At 35.0% G+C, this 26391-nt stretch overlaps 1 protein-coding gene across 1 annotated transcript; it reads right to left on the reverse strand.

Annotated features, from left to right (window-relative positions):
• Positions 1-9174: 9174 nt before the first annotated feature.
• On the reverse strand, positions 9175-15537 carry LOC133329415 (homeobox protein 2). The gene is made up of 4 exons (XM_061537887.1): positions 13923-15537; positions 10261-11584; positions 9799-9976; positions 9175-9732 (listed from the first exon to the last, which is right to left on the reverse strand). The coding sequence occupies exons 1-4, from the start codon at positions 15535-15537 to the stop codon at positions 9175-9177; spliced, it is 3675 nt and encodes a 1224-aa protein (XP_061393871.1).
• Between the last annotated feature and the right edge of the window lie 10854 nt (positions 15538-26391).

Consider the following 26391-nt stretch of genomic DNA (forward strand, 5'->3'; position numbering starts at 1 on the left):
GTTAGCTGAATTGACTTTCTCTATTGAAAAGTCTAGCTGAATTGACTTTTTCTATTGGAAAAGTTAGCTGAATTGACTTGTTCTATTAAAATAGTTAGCTAAATTGACTGTTTCTATTCAAAAAGTTCGCTGAATTGACTTTTTCTATTGAAAAGTCTAGCTGAATTGACGTTTTCTATGGAAATAGTTAGCTGAATTGACTTTTTCTATTGAAAAGTCTAGCTGAATTGACTTTTTCTATGGGAAAAGTTACTTTTTCTTGAAAAGTTGCTGCATTGACTTTTCTATTTCCAGGAAAAGTTTCTACTGAAAAGTCTAGCTTAATTTACTTTTTCTTTTGGAAAAGTTAGCTGAATTGACTTTTTCTATTGAAAAGTCTAGCTGAATTGACTCTTTCTTCTATCCAAAAAGTTAGCTGAATTGACTTTTTCTATTGAAAAAGTTAGCTGAATTGACTTTTTCTATTGAAAAGTCTAGCTGAATTGACTTCTTTTTAAGACAATTGTAGTTTACATAAGGTATTCATAGAAACTATTCACAGAATTAAGTTTTTTTTTATAACAAAAATTAGCTGAATTGCTTTTTCTTGAGAAAAACTTAGCTGAATTCACTCTAAGTGATATACCCATGAGCATAGTATTATTAAATGCCTCTAATTCCCATTCTATCTACCTCCCAGCACATTTATTCCCATCCAGCCATCCCTCTTTAGCCCTATGGCACAGGTGTTTCTATTGCACTTACCATAAGCTTGTATCATCCGCACAGCAATCTATGCAAGTTGTAATGAAACTACAATAACAATTTATAATTTGTAAAGAAAATCTTTTTAAAACAAAATATCGAACATTTTTCCGGGGTGTCATTTAAGAAAGGTTGTTGCGAAGATATACGATTAGTGCAAATTGCACTTAAGTACTTCAATGGAGTGAACTTTAGAAAGTTAGAAAAAACGAGCCAATGGAGGCAGGATGACTGGATGGATGGTTGGGAAGAGCAACATTTAGATAAGCACAAGCGCAGGTTTGGTTGGTTGGTAGGCAGGCTGCTTGGCTTCATTCAATTTGGAGTCTTACAAGGAAAAGGAAATTCAGAGAGGGAGCAAGTGGCTGAAAGAGTAGTAGAAAGACTTCGTTAGATGACTCCTTTGCTTCACTTGTAGTTTGTCGTGGGTATGGTTTCCTGAGGAGGAAGGGTACTTTGGCTCTTCTTGACTATAATCTCAATGACAACACTTTGTGGCATGGCAAGCAAGGCAATCACTGACATGGAGTACCAACACCATAACCACCACAAAACACCCATAAACACACACACACAAGTTGTGTGGGTTTCAATTTTGTGAAGCCTCAGTTTAGTCACTTCTCGACAACCTCCAATGCTACTCTGTGGCTGTGACTTCGAAGTGCGAATGCATAATTAATTCCAATTACAAGTTTACAAACAATGACAATATTCATTTTGCAAAAGAAGAAGAAATAAAAGAACGAGAAGAGAGGATATTTATGTAAAAACCACTGACAACCAACCAAAGTGGGATATCAACATCATTTGAAAATGTCCTTGTCATTATCTTCGTCAGCAATAATGTCCAAGTGTAAGGCTTTTGTTTTCATGGTTCTTATACTACGCTTTTTCTTTATGGCTGATTCTTATCTGAAGCTACTTTGTTGTTTTTTTGGTTTGAGAGGGGGTGAGTTCTTCTCAGAAGTCTACTTCAACGCCTTGGATAGAGCCTGAAAAACTAGTCCTTAAAAATCCACGCCTTGGATAGAGCCTGAAAAACTAGTCCTTAAAAATCCACGCCTTGGATACAACCTGAAAAACTAGTCCTTAAAAATCCACGCCTTGGATAGAGCCTGAAAAACTAGTCCTTAAAAATCCACGCCTTGTATAGACCCTGAAAAACTAGTCTTTAAAAAATCCACGCCTTGGATAGACCATGAAAAACTAGTCTTTAAAAAATCCACGCCTAGGATTGGACCTGAAAAACTAGTCTTTAAAAAATCCACGCCTTGGATTGGACCTGAAAAACTTGTCTTTAAAAAATCCACGCCTTGGATAGACCCTGAAAAACTAGTCTTTAAAAAATCCACGCCTTAGACAGACCCTGAAAAGCTAGTCTTTGAAAAATCCACCACTTGGACAGACCCTGAAAAGCTAGTCTTTGAAAAATCCACGCCTTGGATTGGGCCTGAAAAACTAGTCTTTAAAAAATCCACGCCTTGGATAGACCCTGAAAATTACTCATTAAAAAATCCACGCCTTGTATAGACCCTGAAAAACTAGTCTTTAAAAAATCCACGCCTTGGATAGACCCTTAACAACTAGTCTTTAAAAAATCCACGCCTTGGATAGACCCTTAACAACTAGTCTTTAAAAAATCCACGCCTTGGATTGGACCTGAAAAACTTGTCTTTAAAAAATCCACGCCTTGGATAGACCCTGAAAAACTAGTCTTTAAAAAATCCACGCCTTGGACAGACCCTGAAAAGCTAGTCTTTGAAAAATCCACCACTTGGACAGACCCTGAAAAGCTAGTCTTTGAAAAATCCACGCCTTGGATAGACCCTGAAAAACTAGTCTTTAAAAAATCCACGCCTTGAATAGACCCTGAAAAACTAGTCTTTAAAAAATCCACGCCTTGGGTAGACCCTGAAAAACTAGTCTTTAAAAAATCCACGCCTTGAATAGACCCTGAAAAACTAGTCTTTAAAAATCCACGCCATGGATAGACCCTGAAAAACTTGTCTTTAAAAAATCCACGCCTTGAATAGACCCTGAAAAACTAGTCTGTGAAAAATCCACGCCTTGAAAAGACCCTGAAAAACTAGTCTGTGCAAAATCCACGCCTTGACTAGACCCTGAAAAACTAGTCTTTAAAAAATCCACGACTTGGATAGACCCTGAAAAACTAGTCTTTAAAAAATCCACGCCTTGAATAGACCCTGAAAAACTAGTCTTTAAAACATCCACGCCTAGGATAGACCCTGAAAAATAAGTCTTTAAAAAATCCACGCCTTGGATAGACCCTGAAAAGCTAGTCTTTAAAAATCCACGCCTTGGATTGGACCTGAAAAACTAGTTTCTAAAAAATCCACGCCTTGGATAAACCCTTAAAAACTAGTCCACGTATTGGATAGGCCCTTAAAAACTAGTCTTAAAAAAATCCTCGCCTTGGATAGACCCTTGAAAACTAGTCTTTAAAAAATCCACGCCTTGGATAGACCCTGAAAAAGTAGTCTTTAAAAAATCCTCGTCTTAAATAGACCATGAAAAACTAGTCTATAAAAATCCACGTCTTGGATAGACCCTGAAAATATATTCCTTAAAAAAACTACACTTTTATTTTGTGTTGAAAATGCCATACCAGATTGTGCCTGAAAATATGCAATATGTTTCATCATTTTAATTTCAACTGATATATTGAATTATTATCCATCTGACTTTCCCAATATAATCTATGACACCCCCTTATGCTGTCTTCTCCTCCTTCACCCCCTTATGCTGTCTTCTCCTCCTTCACTTATAATAATCAAATTTTCAAATCCGCATTTCCTTCAATTGCTCTTAACATCTTCATTAATTAAAAACTGTTTTTTTTATTTCCATTTAAGAAAATTATTATTTTTCTCAATTTCCATAATTTATACTTCAATAAACCTAAACAAATCGGAATGGCTTTTAATAAACTTAAGAAAACACTTTGGCAGAACTCCTTCGAACTTTGGAAACAATTGCTAGCAACAAACAATGCTGCTTCTTGTTCTTCAATTTGAACAGATTTCGAACAATTCATTCATTCATTCAAGTTGTTCAATTCACTCACTCACACACACACTCATTCACATACAAATAACAACAACGAAAAGTATTCAACTTATGTATATGAGCATTCATATTCAAAATTATTACGCAAAAAAAAAACAAAAAAAATTATTGAAGTCAATTTAGTGCACATTTTGTAAAAAGGGGTGGTCCTGTATACCCCTCCCCTCATTTCCCTTTCCTAACAAATGTTACAAAACATTACAGTAACTGTTTTCGCAGTTAATACTAATTCTCACACACTCACACAGCGAACATAAAATGAACATTTTTATTGAGAAAGTTGTTCTTTAGGCGAATGAATCGGAACAAAACGAACTGAATTGAAACTCAATTGAAAATAATTAAAATAGCAAATGTGTTACCTTTTTTTGTTTGCTCTCATGTTGTTAATGCTAAACTGTTATTTTAGTATCCCCCACCACTGCCAGATTTTCGCAAGGAATTGTGTACGCAATTTTTGTTAAACGTTTTCCATAGAAATATGATTGTAAGATAGGTATTGATGTTGGATTTTCATTATAATCGGTTCTTTGAATATTCGACAACAAGACCTTCCCACAGAAGAGCGGAAGGTATAATGTCTTCCAATGGAATAATAGGAGTTCTTTTTATAGTAGAGCAGAGGTCTTCTTCTAGGACAGCTGAAGATCTTCTTATTAGACGAGCGTAAGGTCTACTTATTAGAAGAGCTAAAGGTTTTCCTATTAGAAGAGCTAAAGGTCTTCTCATTAGAAGAGCTCTAGGTCTTCTTATTAGACGAGCTGACGGTCTTCTTATTAGAAGAGCTTAAGGTCTTCTTATTAGAAGAGCTTAAGGTCTTCTTATTAGAAAAGCTTAAGGTCTTCTTATTAGAAGAGCTAAAGGTCTTCTTATTAGAAGAGCTTAAGGTCTTCGATTTCGCATCATGCACTTATAATTGCATGTTTTGATTTAAGTATGAATGCCGTGGATGATAGAATTGAATATCATGATTTTAAAAACATTGATTGGAATGGTATCTTCGAATGTTTATCAGATTTTGATCATACGCATTATTATCAGGCCAATAATTCTGATGATAAGTGCCAGATTATTAACAATTTATTTAAAAACCTTTACTCCAATGTTCCAGTTGTAAAGAGATATCTTACATTACAGCCTGATAATTGGATTAATGCCAAAAATGTTGCAAATGCTAAGTCTTTAAGGGATTGTTCTTACAGGGCATATCTAGAAAACAGATGTCAGTTAAGGTGGAGAGTTTATTGCAAATACCGAAATAGGGCAAAGAGAGTTATGCGCACTGAACGATACAATTATTACACAAAGCAATTTCGTAACCTTGATCCCAAGAGTTTCTGGAGGATACTTAGAAGACATGGTTGTACTGGGGATAATGATGCTGTGTATGGTTGTGATGCTGAATCTGTTAATGATTTCTTTGCTTCTAATGTGACATCGGATGGACATGATAGTGTTGACATTGAACCTTTTCTTGATGCTGGCAATTCATTTTCTTTCTCATGTGTTACAATCTATGATATTGATGTTGCTATTGGCAAAGTTAAATCAAAGTCGGTTGGTGTAGATAGAATATCTATTGAATTTTTGAAACTAATTTGGCCTCATACCTCTCATTTGATTTTGGACTTAATAAATACAATTTTAACTACCTCAAATTTTCCACTGTTATGGAAAATGGCTCGAGTTGTACCAATTCCTAAATCTACTATAGTCCGGGGTCCTGAGGACTTACGACCAATCTCAATACTCCCGACATTGTCGAAAATTTGTGAACATATATTAAAAGACCAAATTCTATCGCACACTAATTCCGAAATTTTTGATGGGCAGCATGCATTTCGACGTGGCCGGAGCACAACTTCTCTGCTGTTACACCTAACAGAATCTATCAGGAGTGATCTTAATAATAAGCAAATGTGCTCACTTATTTCATTGGATATATCCAAGGCTTTTAATTCGATTTCCTATAGTACGCTTATATATAAACTTAAAAATCAATTCAATTTTTCCTTTTCAGCCTGCAAAATGATAATGTCGTATGTTAGCGGTAGATCACAATATGTTGAGATGGGTGGTGTTAGATCTGGGAGTGCTTTTCTTTCTTCAGGGGTACCTCAAGGTTCGGTCTTGGGCCCCTTGCTGTTTTTTCTATACATAAATGATTTGCCAGAATATATTAATCTTGATGTATGCTCATTGTTTATATTTGCTGATGACGTTATGCTTTTATTCAAATCTGAAACAAATTCCATTGATTATTTAAAAGAGGCAATGAATTCTTGTTTGGGGAATTTACTGAGATGGACCAACGCTAACTGTTTACAAATAAACCCACTGAAAACAAAAATTATTATGTTTGGTTCTCATGTTCAAGATCTTGGGATATGTATAGGTAATTCAAGTATTGACGTTGTTGAGAAACACAAGTGTTTAGGTGTTATCTTGGATAACAAGTTAAATTTTGGATCCCATATTGACAGTATACACAGTAAAATTTATTCAGTGTTACGTAAATTGTATTCCACCAGTATTTATCTACCTTTGCATGTTAGGACGAAAATTGCCTGTTCACTGATGATGCCACATGTGTTGTATGTATTGGAAGTTATATCTGGAACTTCGGAATATAATTTTCATAAGTTACAGCAAATTATAAATATGATTGCTAGATTTGTTTATAATGTAAGATTTCGTGAGCATATATCAGAGTTTGTTGTTAACTTTTTAGGCACCTCGTTTCGCAAATTTGTCGATTTTCGTAATACTTTTTATTTTTATAGAATTATTAAAACTGGTATACCTAGGTCGTTACGTGCGTTGTTTACATTTTCACATTCTAGCAGAAACCCACAGATTAATATACCTTTAATTCATAGCTCCTTATATGAGAAATCGTATGTTGTTCGTGTTGCGAGGTTTTGGAACTACCTACCTATTGTATTGCGAATTTTTTCGCATTCGAATAATGCGTTTCGTTTAAAACTTAAACTGCATTTAAATCTTTCAGAGAATTAGTTCATTCGTGTTTTATGATCTTCGTACTACGTACGTTGCTAATGGACATTTGTATGTTTTTTTAAATAATATTACTGTTAAAGTAAATTAGGCTGGGGAGCCAATGTTGTAAATAAAAATGAATTTTAAACTATCAGGTTTTTAATAATACTATTAATACAGTAAATAGGCCCAGGAGGCTTTTGTATTATGAATAAAGAAATGAAATAATAATAATAAAATAAAGGTCTTCTTATTAGAAGAGCTAAAGGTCTTCTTCGTAGAAGAGCTAAAGGTCTTCTTCGTAGAAGAGCTAAAGGTCTTCTTATTAGAAGAGCTTAAGGTCTTCTTATTAGAAGAGCTAAAGGTCTTCTTATTAGAAGAGCTGAAGGTCTTCTTATTAGAAGAGCTGAAGGTCTTCTTATTAGAAGAGCTTAAAGTCTTCTAATTAGAAGAGCTTAAGGTCTTCTCATTAGAAGAGCTTAAGGCCTTCTCATTAGAAGAGCTTAAGGTCTTCTTATTAGAAGAGCTTAAGGTCTTCTTATTAGAAGAGCTTAAGGTCTTCTTATTAGAAGAGCTTAAGGTCTTCTTATCAGAAGAGCTCAAGATTTTCTTATTAGAAGAGCTTAAGGTCTTCTTATTAGAAGAGCTGAAAGTCTGCTTATTAATAGAATTTAAGATTTCTTATTAGAAGAGCTAAAGTTCCTATTATTTGATGAGCTGAATGTCTTCTTTTTGGAAGAGCTTAAGGTCTTCTTATTAGAAGAGCTGAAGGTCTTCTTGTTAGAAAAGCTAAAGGCCTTCTTATTAGAAATGCTAAAGGTCTTGTTATGAGAAGAGCTTAAGGTCTTCTTATTAAAAGCGCTTAAGGTCTCCTTATTAGACGAGCTGACGGTCTTCTTATTAGAAAAGCTGAAAGTATGATTTTAGAAGAACTGAAGGTCATATTATTAGAAGAGCTATAGGTCTTATTATTAAAAGAGCTGAAGGTTGAAGAAAGCAAGTCTCTTCTAAAAGACCTGAAAGTCATTTTCTAGTAGTTTTTCATGAAGACTATGCCAGACGGCATTCTTTAGAATATTCTTTTAAATAAACCAACCAGCTTTATTCTAATCGATCAGAAGCTCTTTTATAAAAAAAAAATCTCCTGGTCTTCTGTTCGACTATAAAAAACAACCTCCTGATCGAATCGAAGTAGATCATTTTTACTCATAATTTTCTGTCTTCTCTCTGCACCATACCTCCACCCACCTCATATACAATTACAAAGTTCGGCTGCTGTTTTCAAATATATGTTGGGAAGTCCGAATCAAATCAGCAAAAAATGTAGAGGCTATAAAATTCGGAAATGGTCGATCATTTTATACCCTTTCAACCCCCAGAATAGCTTTCTGGTAGGATAATGGTAGACACAAATTTACAATATGGGGGGTACAAAATATATTTGTAGGCATAGGTTCCATACACAGGTCCAACCCAATTTAAGGTTTTTTTTAAGCGAAGTGACTATAATTTGGCCGTAGTGAATTGTTAGTGAGCCACTCGCAGAAAATGTTCGATATAGGTCATTATAGTCGCAACTTATCCCCTAAAGAGACTAATCTGGCATTTCGAGTTCTTGCAGAAAATTTTGGTTTAGATCCAAAAAATGGTACCGACCCGTTTTCAGTACTTTTGAGTCATTATTCATGTCCGTCTTTCAGCCCGCCGGTCTGTTCAAATCCATCCATAAAGACCAATATTCCAAATAGAACTCTGAAATTTTACGCAGACATTGCCGGTACTTTTAGGATGTTTGGTATTGCAAATGGGACATATCGGGAAAAATTATAAAATATTGAGGCCATAGTTCTGTTAGCATTGACAGCGTGAAGTGATGATGTATGTATTCGAACTAATATGTTCAATGTAAATTCAATATGTATTCAATTTAAAGCATATGTACTAAGGTGCGTATGATGACCGACAATACGTATACGACAAACGAAAATTGTAATTTTCAAGTTTAGATACATTTGAAATATTCTTAAATAAGGTTTGCCAATGGAAATCAGATTTTGTAAGTCTGATATATACTGGAGTGTACAAAATTGACTACAAATATCAGGATAAATAGTTACAACATGTTCCGTCACAGACTTAAATATATGTCAGTCGAAAAAAATCATAAAAAAGGATCCATATATTCTTGTGCATTTTTTTTAATATTAATATTTGTTAATTAAAATACGCTGTTTTTAAAATTAAATATATAGAATAAAATTATATTTTCATAATGTAAATATTAAATAAAACTCTCAGAAATAATCATAATAAAAATTAGTGCTCTCATCTCTATCCATATTCTCATCCCAACTCCCTATAAGACTCACATGCCTTCTGCAACTTCGAATATTCCGGACTATAATATTGCTCCAAAATTTTTAGAGCATCATTCGAACCATCTTTCCTATATTTCTCCTGGATATGTTTTCTTCTTTCTTTTGCTTCCCTTTCTTGCATTTCACGTAAAGCTTCCAATTGATCACTTGCACTTCTCACATCATCTCCTTCATATAATCTCAAAAGGTTCCTGACACCAATGGATGATTTCTTTTCAGCTTTATTCCCCGGGGAATCTTTTCTATTTTCATCAGATTTTTCGTTCGAATTCTCATAGCTGCTGCCCTGTGATATTTTATTTTTACTACTTTGTCGTTTCACAATTTTCTTATCATTCTCACGTTTTTTACGATACTTGTTCCGCTCATCTTGGGTCTTTAAAATTTGTTCATAGAATTTTTGTAAATCTGGTCTCAAAGGCAGGCAGCTACGCGAGTAAACCTGTTGATCGATAAGATCATTTAGTGTATTGAGAGCTTGCTTCATCAGTTGTTCACTTTGTTGCAATTGTTGTTCGCTATCCTGTCGATAACGAAGAAGATAAAAATTATTTCGATGATGAGAAATTTTTTAAAATGAGTAGCATACCTTATTGCGAATAGTATAAAAGTTCGGCATTTCTGGTCTCTGAGCAAGCTTATTACGCTGCAAACTTGGCCATAGAATTTTCAATTTTGGATGTTCTCGCACCGTTCGAAATATTTTTTGCACAATATTTGCTGATAATTTACCGGATGTTATATCAGAGGAGTCATCGTCAGAGGGTCTATAAGGTGAAGGGATAGAGGAGTAATGTTGTAGGTTAAAATAGACAAATAAGGGGGTATTTTATTTAAAAAAGACTGGATTTATGGAGCTTGAGAATGATTATCGTCAAAACGTTTACGCCACATGGTTGACCCGGTATTAATACAATATAGAATCTAAGACAACCTTCATTATAGTAAAGTACTATGATACGTATGAGTACCGACACAACGTATACGTCCCTATATGCTGATAAATTTTACTATATCTCTGATCGATCCATTTAAAATTCTTACAACATACCTTTCATGTTGTTCTTCATTTGCTAAATTGTTCCGCCAATTTCCTCTTGAACTATCAATTTTCTTCGGCGTATGTCTTCTGTAACGATCATCCTCACCAAACCCGGAATTTAGTAGTATGGTACCATTTCCCATATAACTCTTATTTTTTGCATTTCCATGAACCTGGGCATTGATATTAATATTCCATTTAACATCCGGATTTTCAATAGCCGAATTATTTAAATCTGGGTCCTGAGTAATAGCTGACCACTCATAATCGTCAGTATTATTTTCAGGAATCTCATAATCTGCACCATCTTCCGTTGTGTTCTCAAAATCCAACCAATTTCTGGTTGTTACTTCCACACATGCTGTTGTATTTTCCATTTCACTTTCGGTAAAGTAATCCTCAGGTTCTTCTAAATCTTCTGTGGTATTCTCCTCATAAGTATCCGTATATAAATCGGTAACATTTTCTGAATTTGGATTTTCCGTAGGGAACTCATCAATTTCCACTGTTGTAAAATCCATATCAATTTCTTCCATATCATTGGAATTTGGGGTACTTTCAGTTGTATTTTTGGGTAGGGATTTTAAAAACTCATCTAATCCTGCATAGGTGGTACAATTGAGTAGATCATTGTGTAAGTGTAGTTCCAATTTATCGGGATCATCAGTTGTTTTTAAATCCGTTATATTATCTTTGGTCAGGGCATCCAACCAGGCTCTCAGATTCGGATTGTGATCATATAAATGTGTAGGCCAGACATTATCCTTTAAATTGACATCATGTGGATTCATAACAGATGTCAATGGATTATTAACAAGGGTTTCCCTGCTCTGACTAAACGGTTTCCGAGTACCTGGTCTTGGTCTCGAGTTTTTCCTCTGGTGGCCATGATGAAGTCTTATTCTTCGCAGAGAATCTTTGCGATTTAAATTCTCATATGTTTCTTTGGTACTCATTCCTTCGTCGGGTTTCATTAAAGAATTATATTTTCGATTTCCCTTCAAATCTTTATAGTAAGGTTCATGGCTTTTGTATTTTCGATTTCCACCGAAATCTTTAGAGTTACCTTCCCCTTTGATTTTCCTGGGAGCTTTTTCGGTTTTATTATTTATTGAACGATAGCCTGGTGACCGTCTGACATATTTATTATATTGAGGCGATTCCTTCGTCTTGAAACGCCTGTTAGGATTATTTTTGGTATTGGAAATTCTCGCTAGACCGTTCTGTGCTTCTTCTAAATCTTCATAATTGATATTTTCGAAGTTTTGATCTGGATTTTCTTTATAGTAAAAACCATCACGTTTGGTGATATGATGTTTTTGCTGATAGTTTTCTGTAAGGTATAAAAAAGTTAAAGTATTGAAAAAAATATTGATAAATTATACTCAAAAAGTAAAAATGTTCAAATAGCGGAGATGAAAATTTGTAAACCACAAAAATTTGGGACCATGGATCTTAGGAATCCACATTTCTTGAAAAACTGCTCAGCATTTATCGGGCTAAGTTTCTTGGTTATATATTCATTCTATTTAAAGTTTTGAAATAGTTTTCAGTGCGTATTTGGTTTAAAACCTGCGAACTACGATGCGTATGATTACCGACAGAACGTATACGACGTAGTATCCATTTAATAAAAAGACATAATTTTGAAGTTTGGATCTTCTTTTGGATCAAATCGGGTACTATTTTTACAAGGAATCTTTTGTAGGGGCCAAATCGATGTAGAGGTCAAATCGATTACCTCCTGTTGGAATTATTATCATGTACAACGAATTTTAGATTTAGGTAACAGTTGGTTCAATAGTTCTCTCGAATTGTACAGCATTTTAGAAAGGTAAATATAACCCGTAATTAACTGGCCAATGTTCGATATATCATAACATAAATATTTATAATGGAACTTGTAATTTTTATAGAAGACCAAATAGTCTTAAAGATAAAGCTAACTTTTTTTAAAGACCAGAAGATTTTCTTATAGAATACCATTGGATCTTCTTATAGAACATTCGTATAAAAGCTCTTCTTATAGTATACCAGAAAAGAGGATCTAATTATTACAAACATCCACACCGAAAGGAATTCGTTCTATGATACCAGAATGTATATAGAACGCCATGTGGACATTCGGAACAACTAAAACAGGACAGGACTAGAGTTGGGTAGTTCCGGAACGAACTATTTCATTGGAACTATTCTGCTAAAGGAACGATAAGAACTAGATTTAGTTCTTTAGTTCCCATAGTTCCTTCTTGTGATCTCGTTCTTTTGTGAGATCAGCTCATTTCACTAATTTCGTCTTTCACCACACTGTGGTACAGGGTATTATGTCTATATTGGTAACAGGCAAAGAGAAAGGAGATTGATACATGGTTCCTTTTGAGAGCTTGTATAGAATCGCTTTCTAAGTCGATTTTTGCATGTCCGTCCGTCAGTCTGTCCATGTTAAATTGTAAACAACGTACAGGTCGCAATTATGATTCGAATTTGATGAAATTTGGCAAAGCCCATTTGTTTTACCCAAGGACGAACCCTATTGAAATTGGGAAAAATCGGTTCAGATTTAGATATAGCTCCCATATATCTTCGTCCGATTTTATGTAAATGGTGCATCAAATTCCCTGTATATATTTCGATTGGCACGAAATTTGGCATAGCGTACTGAACTGAGTCTAGAATGATATGTGCTAAGTTTCGCAAAAATCGCTTCAGATTTAGATATAGCGCTCATATATAGGTTCGTCCGATTTAATGTAAATGGTACACCAAAGTCCCTATATATCTTTCGATTTGCACGAAATTTAACATAGCGGTCTGAACGGAGTATAGAATGATATATGCTATGATTTGTGAAAATCGCTTCAGATTTACATATAGCTCCCATATATTTTCGACCGATTTAAAGTAAATGGTGCTTCAAGGTCCCTATATATCTTTCGATTTGCACGAAATTTGGCATAGCGTACTAAATTGGGTCTAGAATGACGTGTGCTAAGTTTCGTGAAAATCGGTTCAAATTTAGATATAGCTCCCATATATATTTTCGTCCGATTTAAAGTAAATGGTGCAACAAAGTTCCAATATATCTTTCGATTGGCACGAAATTCGGCATAGCGTACTGAACTGAGTCTAGAATGATATGTGCTAAGTTACGTGAAAATCGGTTCAGATTTAGATATAGTTCCCATATATATTTTCCTCCGATTTTATGTAAATGGTGCACCCAAGTCCCTATATATCTTTCGATTTGCACGAAATTTGGCATAGCGTACTTAATAAAGTCTAGGATGATTTGTGCTAAGTTTCGAGAAAATCGATTCAGATTTAGATATAGTTCCCATATTTTAATGTTCCTTCGAAAAGGCGACGTCTGTTAGGAGACAATATTCAATTCAGGGAAAAACTTCGCGTATGTAGGACCTTTGTGTAATAAAAAAAGGAAGTAATTAAAATTTTCATTCAGTGGGAAATAATAAAAAAAAATAATTATGCGGCTGTTTGTATATTAAGTAGGGGATCCTGTGTCGTATGATTGTTGTCAGAACGTATACGACCTGGATATGAAAAAATAATGGGTAGTGTAAAAATTTCCATAATATTAATAAAAATTAAATTACCCGCTTTGCTTATGCTAATTTGTCTTTTTTCAGAATAATTATAGTTTCGTCAATTACCTTCATTCCTTAGAGTTGACAGTTCCTGCTCTTCCGACTCATCAATTGATCTCTTTCTACGAATGTGATTCCATTTCTCTACCACATTGCCAGGATTCCAATCCACAGCATCTTCCTCAATTTTAAAGTCATTTAAATTGTCATCATTCACACCCTCTTCCTGACAATTCATCCCATTCTTCAAAATACCCTCCTCTTGGGACTTCAATAAATTATCAATCCGTAACTCTCTAAGATTCTCTCCTAACGAATAACTCGGCAATGAGGGACCATAACCTTTGGCCATTAACCGATTACTTGTTTTCAATTTAATTTCATCCATTGCATTAAAATCCGAAGAACGTTTTTCAGCACTCCAGGGCCAGCGCCAAAAACTATTCGAATTGTTGTTATTTGTTTCAGCCGATTCTTGTTCAATTTTCGATAATTTATAGTTGGCTTCGTCGGAGAGATTATTTTTCTTTAATTGTAATTCATTGTTATGGGATGAATGGAGGTTACTGTAGGTCACATCTTTTAAGGGAACCTCTGGCGAAAGTAGTTCTGATAAGGATTCCTCTTTTAAGGGAAGCTCTTGTAAAGGAACCTCCTCCAGTGGATAATCTTCAGAGAGTTCATTAGAAAGTTTAGTGTCCGATGGTTTTGGAAAGTTTTCTTTTGGCGGATTTTTGAAATTATTTGAAATACTGTTGTCAATGGCTTTCGAGGTATGTTTCGCAGTTTGTAATTCATTATAGCAGGCATTCTGATATAATGGTTCCATATCTTTACAATGTTCTAGATCTTGGATATCATAATTATAATCCTCATAATCGCTCGATTCATACACATTTTCATCTTGAGTTTCTCTATCATTCTTGTAATTTGCGATTTCAGGGCCAGGGGACGCATGCAGTTGATCTCCTAATTTTTGGGGATTGCTTTTAATATTTTCTTGTTTCCTCTCCTTTGAATTGACCTTTTGTTTTTCTTTACTCTTAATATTAGATCGAGTAAAGTGATGAGGATATTTATCAGATAATTTGTCATTATTATGGTATCTAAGGTCCAATTCCTTGCCATATGTAGACTTCCCTCCTTTGCCTTTATTCGACACATTATTATGATTGGTATTATGATCAGGGATCTTCTTTGTGTTAATAGTTGCTCTTTCTCTGGGCTTTATTTTATGTTGAGTACCAGACTTATTATCCTTCTGCTTTGATACGTTAGCCTTAGGTGATCCCTTGGGTCTTGCGGATTTCTTTTCTGTATTTTCTTCCAAATATTTTCCATTTTCTGTAGATCTCGAGAAATTCCTCGACACACCCTTGTCATGCCCTTTAGCTGCGTTTACATCTCGAATTTCCTGAGCAGCTTTCTTTTCATTTTCCAAATTTATATGGAAATTTCTCAGTAATTCCTCAATGTTTTTACGACGCTTTCGAAGTAGGGCATTCCTAGTGACATCACCAGAAAAATCAAAATCAATTTCGGCTTTCTTTTGCCTTTTGGAGCATTCACAATCTCGACATTGACAATTTGAGTTTGAATTCGACAGATCCAATAATTCGGATCCTGTTGGGATTGTTATAGCTGATAATAATACGGTTACAGTTAGCAAAACCCAATACATCGATATTAAAATATATTTAAAAAAAATATTTATAGGAATATATTTGTAAATTTGTTTGTCAGTAACACAAAAGTCAAGTTCAAATCAACTAGACAAAAAATTGGAAAAGAATAAAGGAACAGTGGGGCAAAATATCGACGCGACCACACTTTATGACTATTTTTTTGTTTCTATTAGATATGAGTCCTTTTATCGGAAAGGCTTTATATCTACAGAAAAGTCGAAGAAATTCCCCTATCTCTAGAAGAACGTGGAGAAGGTAATCTGTAAATAGAAGACCTGGAGAAGCTCTACAAAGCCTTCTGTTCATAAAAAGACATGAAAACGGACACCTGTCTGTAGAAGGGCTAGCAAAGGCCTCCCTTCTATAGTTTAATATATCTTCGTATATCTATAGAAAAACTGGAGAAGACAATGTAAACAAATCCCAATGATTTTGGGTATTTCAATAGTCCAACTCAGGATGAGGGACATACAAATTTCGGGTTTACCACATTTAACGACATTTGTACTTCTTTCTATTCGATAGAAGGACTCGGAAAGGCATTCAGTAGAAGCAGCACCGCCAAACTCTTCTGTCTATAGAAACTATGGAAAAGGTCATTGGTCTGTAGAAGATCTAGAAAAGGTCAGCATTCTATAATTTCAGGCGCCCTTAGAACCCTTCGCAAAATATTCTTTAAAAGAGCCTTGAAAAATATTCTTCAAAAAATCCACACATTAAAAGAGCTTCGAAATAGGAACGTGAAAATCCTGAAGAAAAAAATCGTGTCTGATTTATCCATAGGAAGTCTGGAGAAAATAGCCTTTCTATAGGAAATTTGTTGAGGATCTTCTGGATATATAAGGCAGGAGAAGGGGACAGGAGAATATATTCAACCCTTTGAAGGTCATATAGAGAACAATTTTTGAGTTTTATAAAAAGACTGGAGTTATATTCTATTTGTGGAAATCCTGGAGAAGATACTGGAGCCTCCCTTAACCATGAAAGCCAGAAGAAAATATGCTATCTATAGGAAATTTGTTGTGGATATTCTGGATATATAAGGCAGGAGAAGGTCATCTCAAAACAAACAAATACAGGGACTGTAGAAGGTATTCAACCCATTTAAGGGCTTATTTTGAAGAATATTCGATTTTTTTAGAAGACCAGGAGTTATACTGTGTCCATGAAAGTCCGAGATAAAATATTCGTGCCAGATTTTTCCATATGAAGTATGGGGAAAATAATTTATTTATAGGAAATCTGTTGAGGGTCTTCTGACTATAAAAGACAGAAAAAGGTCTGATTTCTATAGAAGACCTAGAAAAGGCATACCGTCTATAGGAGTTCTACATAAGATTTTTGTATGTAGAATGTCAAAGAGATGACAGTCGATAGAATGTCGGTCTATATAAGGCTTGGAGAAGGTTCTGTGTCTTAAAAAGGCCTTCTGCCTAAAAAAGATCATGATAAAATCTCCGGAGATGGTAGGAGGCCTGAAGATGGCCTCCTCTCTATAGAAGAGATGGATAAGGAGTTGTGTCTATAAAAGGCCGGTAGAATATGTTGTGACTAGAGAGGACTTGACGACGTTGCTATATCAGTAAAATGAGTATTATTCTGTAAATAAGGTCTTTTATAGACAGAACACCTATGAAGACCTGTTAAACGCCTAGAAAGCGTCTTCTATCCTTAAGTGGACCCCTCATTCTCGTTCTATACGAATATTTTTTTATACATAGAAAGCCTGAAGGCAATTGTCTACATATAAAAAAATCTCTTGAGTGTCTTCTGACTATGTAACGTTGGGGAAAGGTATTCTATCCATATAAGGTCTTATGTGTATTAGAAATTGTATCCGTAGATCCTGTGAAAGATTTTTAATATATTGAAGGGTTATCTAAAGTCCAGAAATGGTCGTCAGGTCATAGTGGGTTTGGAAGTCTGTAACACACCACACCTTCTGCATATAAAAGTCTCGCCATAAAAAAACCTGGAGAAGGTCTTCTATTTATAGGAGGTCCTCTACTTATACAAGATCTAGAGAATGTAACCTATCTATAAAATATCTGTATAAATTCTTATATCAAAAAGAGATCGGAAGAAGATTTTTAATCCTGAAAACTTTTATGAAGTCTTTTTGTTTATAAAAGGCCTGGAGATGGTCTGTCGGTTAAAGGCCTGGAAAAATTATAATTTTTAAATACGATATTGTTTTTTGTAAAGATCGTTTAATATTTAGGGGATGAAATGGACCAAAAACTTATTTTTTGTCGGGTTTTCTAATCGCTCCAGAGGCCGCAATTATGGCCCAACGAATAAGCATGCCTGTTTTGATAAAGATCGGTCAATATGTAGCGGGTCAAATGGACCCTGACTTTTGTTTGTTTGAAAAATGATAGATTTGTATTCGATAGCGTATATATTTACCCCATAGACCCGAGAAGTTGATACTATATCCAAGAGGAGTGGTTGGCCTTTAAATTAATACCAATTATATTGTCGTATGTACTCGGATGTGGGAGCTACACTTAAATATTTACAGGTGCTGACGTATTCAGATATTATTTAATAACCCATTACTACACTTCCATGAGGATCCAGGTATGGTCAAGTACAGCCCCGCCCGACTATACTGCTCCGCTCACTAGTTTTTTTATGTAAATTCACTTTCTTATCCTTGAAGTCTACAAATACTTATATGCAACGATAGAAGTCTTCAAAATAATGTACCCTTATTTACCAGCCGGCTGAAAATCGAAATTTGAAATTGAGAATGGTTGTGGTACCCTTTAAACACCTCGAAAATGTTCACCAAATAGTGGAGGGAATTACTCTCAAAACCGTTTTATTTCAAAAAAGAGACAGTTAACTCCTTTCATTTGCAATTCTAACATATTCCCTCGCGTCTCATTTTCAAATCGAACCAAAATTGAATTGAAAACTTTTCTCTTACATATAAGAAGTCTACTCCTTAACTCCATAAGTTAATAATAATGAAATCAACCGAAATCACAGACAATAAATATGAATAAGCTGAAAACTCTTGTTTGCGAATAGAACTCTAAGGAGCAGAATAACAAAAGTTTCACACAAAGAGTAACTCTTTTAACATTATTTTTCAAAAACACTACACACACAAAATTAACTTTCTGTTGTTTCCAAACTACCTTGAGTATGAGAATGGATGTACGTGTGAACATGCATGCATGTCGAACTCAACAACAATACTCAACAGGTGTTTGTTATGAAGTGTTAAATGAAATTATTTCTTCTTCTTACGTTTTTGTGTGTGCAACAACTCCCGAACAACAAAAAAATATAAACTTTTTCCTATAAACAAAAGGCAACACTTTTGCACGCATTGCCAGGTACTCACACACACACCTGCAACAACGCATGCACACGAAGCGAACTAAAACAAAAGGTGTGAGGTGTGTACTCCAACTACCAACCACCACCACCACTACATGCATATAGAAATTATCCAAAAAGTTTTGTTTTGAAAATTTCATAAACGATGGTAAATGCATTTTCATATATCAATGGCAGGCAGCAGGACCACCACCATTCATATGGGTGTTTGTAAAATGTATCGTTGTATTTGTTTGGTGTCATTGAAAAGTAGAATTTTCCTTGACGGTGTCATCCAACCATCCTATCTAAGAGTAAGGATATGTGTATGTCTCGGTATTGTATTATCGTATATTGATAACAGAAAAGTTTGACGTTGTATCCGTTGTGAGATTTCAATAACAATCTCACAACACACACACACACACACTTACCCACACATACAAAATTCTATAATGTAATCATATCATTTCGAGTATTTGTGGTTTGGTTGGAGCCAAGAACCATTGTTTTTCTCACTTAATGGCGTGTTGGCCATGATGTCTGATTCCTTCCAATGTTATAGCGGTGTTTTTTGTTGTAAGGTATATATGTATATATGTGTGTGTGCTTTCTTTTGAATTTGCATAACAAACACCGATAAATGAGCAAATGAATACAAATCAGTTGCAAAGTAATGGATATGTGTGGAGATTGGTCGACTTTTTATTTTTTAGAAAAACTATAGAGGTCTAATATTTCTATAGGAGCTATTGAAAATCTTCGTATATCTGTAGAAAACAGGAGAGGACATCGAAGTCAAGGAGAAAGTATTATATCCATAGGGAGTGCGGATGCACTGTAAAAAGGCAGGGGCTGTAAAAAGGCAGGGGAAGGCATTCCACCCATAGAAGAAGAAGTTCTTATATATACAAGAACATGTCTGCTACTTGCAGAATGGCTGGATTTGTATTGTATCCATGGATGTCGAGGAGAAGATATTCAAGCCTGTTCTTTATTCATAGGAAGTCAGGAGAAAATAGCATATCTATTGGAAATCTGTGGATGGCCTTCTGGCTATATAAGATATTTCAGATCTTATATCTGATTTTTTTTATTTTTATAGAACGGAGCCTTGGAAAGTATATCCTAACCCTAGATAATCAGAAGAAAGTGGTCCATATGTAAGAAACCTGTTCTTGTCTTCTAGCTGTATAAAGTTAGGGGAAGGTATCCATTCGTAGAAGGTTTTCCATGTACAGATTTTTTTTGTGCTTGTACTTTATTATATCCGAGGAATCCCCTGAGAATATTTTTGAGCCTATAAATTGTTTTTAAAATATTGAAGACATATCCCATGTCCAAAGAAGATCGTCAATTCATAGTGGGTTTGGAAGTCTATAACACGCCACACATTCTGCCCATAACAGTGTCGCCATAAAAAAGCCTGAAGAAGTTTATCTATTTATTGGAGGTCCTCTATTTATACAAGATCTAGAGAATGTATGCTATTTCTAAAATAGCTGGATAAGTTTTTATATCGAAAAGAGATCTGAAGAAGTTCGTAAATCTATGAAAACGATTATGAAGTCTTTTCGTCTATAAATAGTATGTACAAAGTCAGAAAGATCCTCCATTTATATCAGACATAGAGATAATATTACATTCATAGAAGTTCATATATATATTCGGGAGAATATCTCCCGTCAGGAAAATATCTCCTGTCAGTAGAATATCTCGAGAAACCGTCGAACTTCATAAGATCTGGAGATAATCTGCAGAAGAGCTCTGGAAGATTTGATGAAGGCTTTTTGTGCAGACGACCTCCAACTGTAGAAGTTCGCAGAAAGGACTTCCATTTATAAAAGACCTGGGAACGTCATATCCATAATAGGTCTAGGGATTTTACACAAGCCATAGAAGGCTTACAAAAGACTTCTATCAGTTGGAAGATTTATGGCTATATAAAACAAGGATATTTTTTATAGAAGGACTATCTATAAAGACTTGGAGAGAGGATTTTGCTAGCAAATGACCTCCAGAAGTCTTGCAGAAGCTCATTGGCCAAAACATGAAGAAGATCCTCTCTATGTAGGAGGGTTTGGTAAGGTCCTCCATCCATATAAGGGCTTCAGAGGACCTTCTGTCTATAGTTATTTTCTCTGTAGAAGATCGGGAGAGGTATTATGTCTATAAAAGGTCTGAGAACGTATTCTCTCTTCAAGAGTCATAAGAGGCTTGTATGAGAAGATAATGTCAGTTTATCTATAAATGGCAGGGGTTTTATGTGTCTTAAAATCTCTTCTGTTTATAAAAAACTGGAATAGACACAAAAACAAAAGGATTTATATATCTGTCTATATATGCCCAGAATAAGGTATTGTGTTTAAAAAAGACCTGAAGATTTGTTTATATCTAGAAAAGGCCTGGAGACAATGTTGTGTTATATATACAGGAAGACCATCTCCCTTTCCCAAAGGTCTTGAAAGGGCATAAAGTGCCCGAGAGAGGTATTGTGTCTATAAAAGGTCTGAGGGCTCCTTTCTACAGTAGGTCTAGAAACAGTTATCTGTCTACATAGTCGGCTAGAAAAAAGCTCTTATATATACAGGAGTCCTGAAATGTCTTCCGCTATAAAATATTCCGATAATGTCCTCAGTTTGTGATGTCCTCTGTTTATAAAAAACTGGGGGAGGTTCTGTGTTCTTCTGAGGTTCTACAAATAGGTTTATATATGAAATGCCTGGATATGGTTTTATATTCACAGGAGGACTTAAGAAGGTCTTCTGTCTATATAGGACCAGAATAAGGTCTTGTGTCTATAAAAGATCTGGAGATTTGTTTATGACTAGAAAAGGAAAACATATAAAAGACCTTCTGCCTATTGGTGTCCTGGGAAGGTCATTCGTCTGTTCAAAAACCTAGAAAAGGTCTTCTATCCATAAAAACTCTGAAAGAGATATTCTTTCCATTGAAGGCTTATAATCTTCCTATAGAAGTCCTGGAAGGTCATCCGCAAGAAAATAAATGGAGAAGCTCCTCTATCTACTGCAAGCCTGGAAAGGTATTCTGTTCATAAAAGGTGTGTAGGTGGACTTCTCTCTTGGGAGACGTGTATAAGGTGTTGTTTGTGAACGGAGAACGTTTTTTGTGTATAAAAAGTCGAAGGACTGTGTAAGGTTTTATGCCTATGAAAGGTCTAGGGTAGGTCATTTGTCTTTATATACATGGAGAGCGCCGTCTATATATATATGTGAAGGCCGTCTATCTATATATATATATATATATCATTTGTATATCGAGGATCTGGACAATATTTTCTAATTTTAAAATATACCGATATCAAATATTCTATACATAGATGGCATGTTAAACCTCTTATATGTATAGGAGACATCTCTGATGTCTTCTAAACACCGAAGGCCTTGGGGAGGTGTTGTATCTATAAGAGATCTGGATAACAAGTAAGTATTCCACACAGAAGGCTTGTGTAACATATCATATTTTTAGAAGACCTTTGGGTGTTTCCTTTTCATGAAAGGCCTAAAAAATGTGTTCTATATACAGCTGTCCTGGATAACCTCTTACATCTATTGAAATCCTCATAGAAGCAATATATAAGGAATAGACGGCATCTAAAAACTCTTCTATATATAGACAGCCTCAGGAATATCTCCTGTTAATATAATATCGGTTTAATGATTTCTTCCTATAGAACATCTGGAGAAGATAGAAGATGGTATTCTTTGCTTATATGGTCCTATATCTTTAGAGCATTTGGCAAAGACCTAATGTATAGAAGATTTTTAACTGTTCTATAATGGGTTCTCGCTATTTTATCGATTGAATGTCTAAAATATTTTATTCATAAGAGGAGAACTTCATCTTTTTGCAGATGACATCGAAATGATTTGTTTTTATAGACCCTTAAATTAGGTATCATGTAAAGGAAAGGGCTTCACTCTCTCGGAATAACTGCAAAAAGCCCTCTCTTTCTATATTAAACTGAAAAATTTGTAAGCCCCTCAGAATATATTTAATACATCACCAGATCCATTGTAAATCTAATATGACTTTTGTCTTTAGTGTAGCTCGTTTCATTTATGAATGTCATCATAAATATTCCTCCTGTCCCTGGCGATGATGCTGTATACACATCTCTATATAGCTACCTATGGCTTTTTTTGCGATGTGGGTTTGTCATGGTACCCCTTTTTCTTTCTATTCTAGTATGTTTTGCCATAAAACTTCACACTGCGGTTACAATATGCAATCCGCATATTGAAAATAAAACAAAAACCAACTACAACAACACAAGTCATATATTCATTCATGTAACCGCATACAACCTACTACGACTACTCGTAACTTTTTTCCAACAATAACTTCCGATTTCTGTCAGAACATTTGAACATTTCCTTTTTCGAAGAGTGTGTGTGGTAACAAAACGGCAGGTACGCGTGAGAGGCAGTGAGGCAAAAGGATTCTTCATTTACAATAAATGTGAAATATTAAATTCGAGGATAAAATTGAATTTATTTTTCTATGCGGAATGAAAATAAATTTGAATTTTTCAATTATTTACAATATTTTTTACAAAAAATTTAAATAATTCCCAAAAGGACACTTTTTGGTGGTTTGTTCACCTTTCCTTATTTACTAACATAAAAATAGATGCACGAAGTGAACGGCATCCATCGTATTGAAAATTTTCCTTATAGCCTCCTGCTGTTATATCCTACAGCATGTCTCCTCCCAACCTACCTGCATATCAAGGCTCATGTTTATTTAATTTGATCAATTGCATCCAAAGTGTCACATAAATTTCATAAAAACCAAACGAGTTCCAAAAAATCGAATTTTCTTCTTTAGCATCGGTTTCATCTTCTCAAACGTAAAATCGCTTTAGAAGTGAAGAAAACTATTAAAAGACGTTGGAAAAAGAATAATGTTTGCTTTTCGATATTCAATTGCGGCTAAAAACAACAGCAACGAAACATTGAACTCAATAGTCACACATGTTCCGAATTTATGTCTTCTTCTTGAAGCTGCAACCTCCATCAACATCCGAAAATAGATGGGATATAAATACGAGGGAGGGTAGAATGGATAGGAAAAATACTCCGATATATCGAATATCTGCCAAGACTTTATACGAGACACCTTCATTTAGAATACTCGAGGTTCTTACAGTGGTGGACTTTTTAAGGGTCACCGTCATCGGGAGGTCCTGTAACAGATGGACAAAATAACCTAAATAGAAAGCCGTAAGTAGGTTCCTTATATGTAGAATTTCTAGCATAGGTCCTGATAATTTGCGAGACATTCGAAACTAAGTCTATTAATAAAAAATATTCTCTATATATATGACCTTCTACAAGTCATATAAATGTAGGCCTGGAAAAAGTCTAAAAAGACCTGGGGAAAGTCTTCTGCCCATAGAAGGGCAACAAAAGGTCATCTGTCTATGGGAGAACTGGATATTATATTTTATTTTTTAATGGTTTACATATGGTTGTCTGTTTATGGAAGCTCTGGATACGATACTGTGTCTATAAAATCCATGGATAATTTCTTGTGACTAGAGAGGGCCGAAGAAGTTTTTTGTGTCGGTAACAGACGTTTTTAAACTATGGAGAACACCTTCAGTCTATTATAGGTTGGGGAAAGAGTATTCCGTCTGTTAAATACCTTGAATATTGTTCAGGCCTCTAAAGGCATTCTGTTCATTAAAGGTTTAAAGGAGGTCGTTACTCTGGAGCTGTCATGGGAGTCTAGGAGGAGCAGGCCTGGAAATAGTCTTTTGTTTATAGAAGTCCTGGAAGGTCCTTTGCTTTCATCCATAGGTCCTTAAAATTTGGAGAGCATTCTAACCTAAGTCTATAAAGCCCTGGATGTCTTCTTTCGTATTGATAAGTTCATAAGAAGTTATCTTCTGTCGTATATATAAAATACCTGAATATGCAAAGCGTGTAGAAGATCTTCTATCTACTGAGGTCTGGATTAATTATTTCTTCCGTTAAAGACCAACAGAAGAACTTCTACCTATAGTAGGCCTGGTAAATATTATATATTCTATCAGTGACAGATCGGAAGAAGGGCTGGGAACTTAGAGGATTCATAGAAGACTTTGATAAAGCCTTTATCTATGAAATGTCTGAAAGTAGAAGTTATTCTCTCTAGAGGAGGATACCTTTAGAAAGTCTTACTCTATAAGAGGTATTCTGTCCTTAACAGTTTTGGAAGATTCTCCTCTATACAAATTGTGAAGAAATTCCTCTGTCTATAGGAGGCCTCGATAAGATCATCTGTCTAAAAAAGGCCTGAGCAGGATTTCTGTCTGAAGAAGATCCTGTGTCTTAATATTTCTTCTGTCGAAAAAGGACCCCGGAAAAATACCTGCATAAAGAAGGCTTACGGAAGAAAATTTAAAAGAAAATCTTCAATATACATATATAGGGTCTGGATAAGGTTTTCTAGGTTCTTGGAGGTCTGAGGAAGCCATGCTGTGTATGTTGGCGTTGATCAAAGGCGAATAAACGGCTTCTATCTATATAGTGGGTCTGGAAAATGTATTCTACGATCTTAAAGAATTTAAATACATCCTCTCTTTATAAAAGGTCTGAAGGAAGAGATTCTATTCTGAAAACCAGTAAGGAAAGTAGTAAAGTCGGACGGGGCCGACTATATGATACCCTTCACCACTATGGATATATTAAACAGGACTATTAACATGAAATTGGATGAAATAAAATATGTGATATTTATCTAAATGTGAATCTACCTATATATCCATAAGTTATATAAATCGACTTCAATCAAATATAAATAGGTTATCTGTTGGGCTATGTCTGTACTTCTAGAAAACGCAACTACGTAATTCTATGCTCAATTTTGTACGTTGTGCAAAATTTGATGTCACCTGACTAGCATGAAGAGTTTGATGTCCAATTTACTTAAAATCGGGCGAAAATATATATGGAAGCTCTATCCAAATATATCGAAGGTATATAGGGACTTTGGTGCACAATTTACATGAAATCGGACGAAACTATATCTGAATCTGGGTCGATTTTCTCGAAACTGGGCAGACATCATTCTAGGCTCAATTCAGTACGTTATGCCAAATTTCCTGCAAATCGAAAAATATATAGGGACTTTGGGGCACCATTAACATGAAATCGGACGAAACTATATATGGGAGCTATATAAATCTGAACCGATTTTCACGAAACTTGGCACACATCTTTCGTGGCTCAATTCAGTACGCTATGCCAAATTTCGTGCAAATCGAAAGATTTTCGGGGTCTAAAGTCCGTAAATCGGGCAAAAATATATATGGGAGCTATATCTAAATCTGAACCGATTTTTCCCAATTTCAATAGGGTTCGTCCTTGGGCCAAACAAATGAGCTGTGCCAAATTTCATCCAAATCGGATCATAAATGCGACCTGTACTTTGTTTACAATTTAACATGGACAGACGGACAGACGGACGGACGGACATGCATAAATCGATTCAGAAAGTGATTCTATGCA

Source organism: Musca vetustissima, unplaced genomic scaffold, assembly GCF_032173495.1.
Source record: "Musca vetustissima isolate MV318-11 ecotype Yass unplaced genomic scaffold, APGP_CSIRO_Mvet_v1 utg13054, whole genome shotgun sequence".
In the NCBI taxonomy this organism is placed as follows: Eukaryota; Metazoa; Arthropoda; class Insecta; order Diptera; family Muscidae; genus Musca; species Musca vetustissima.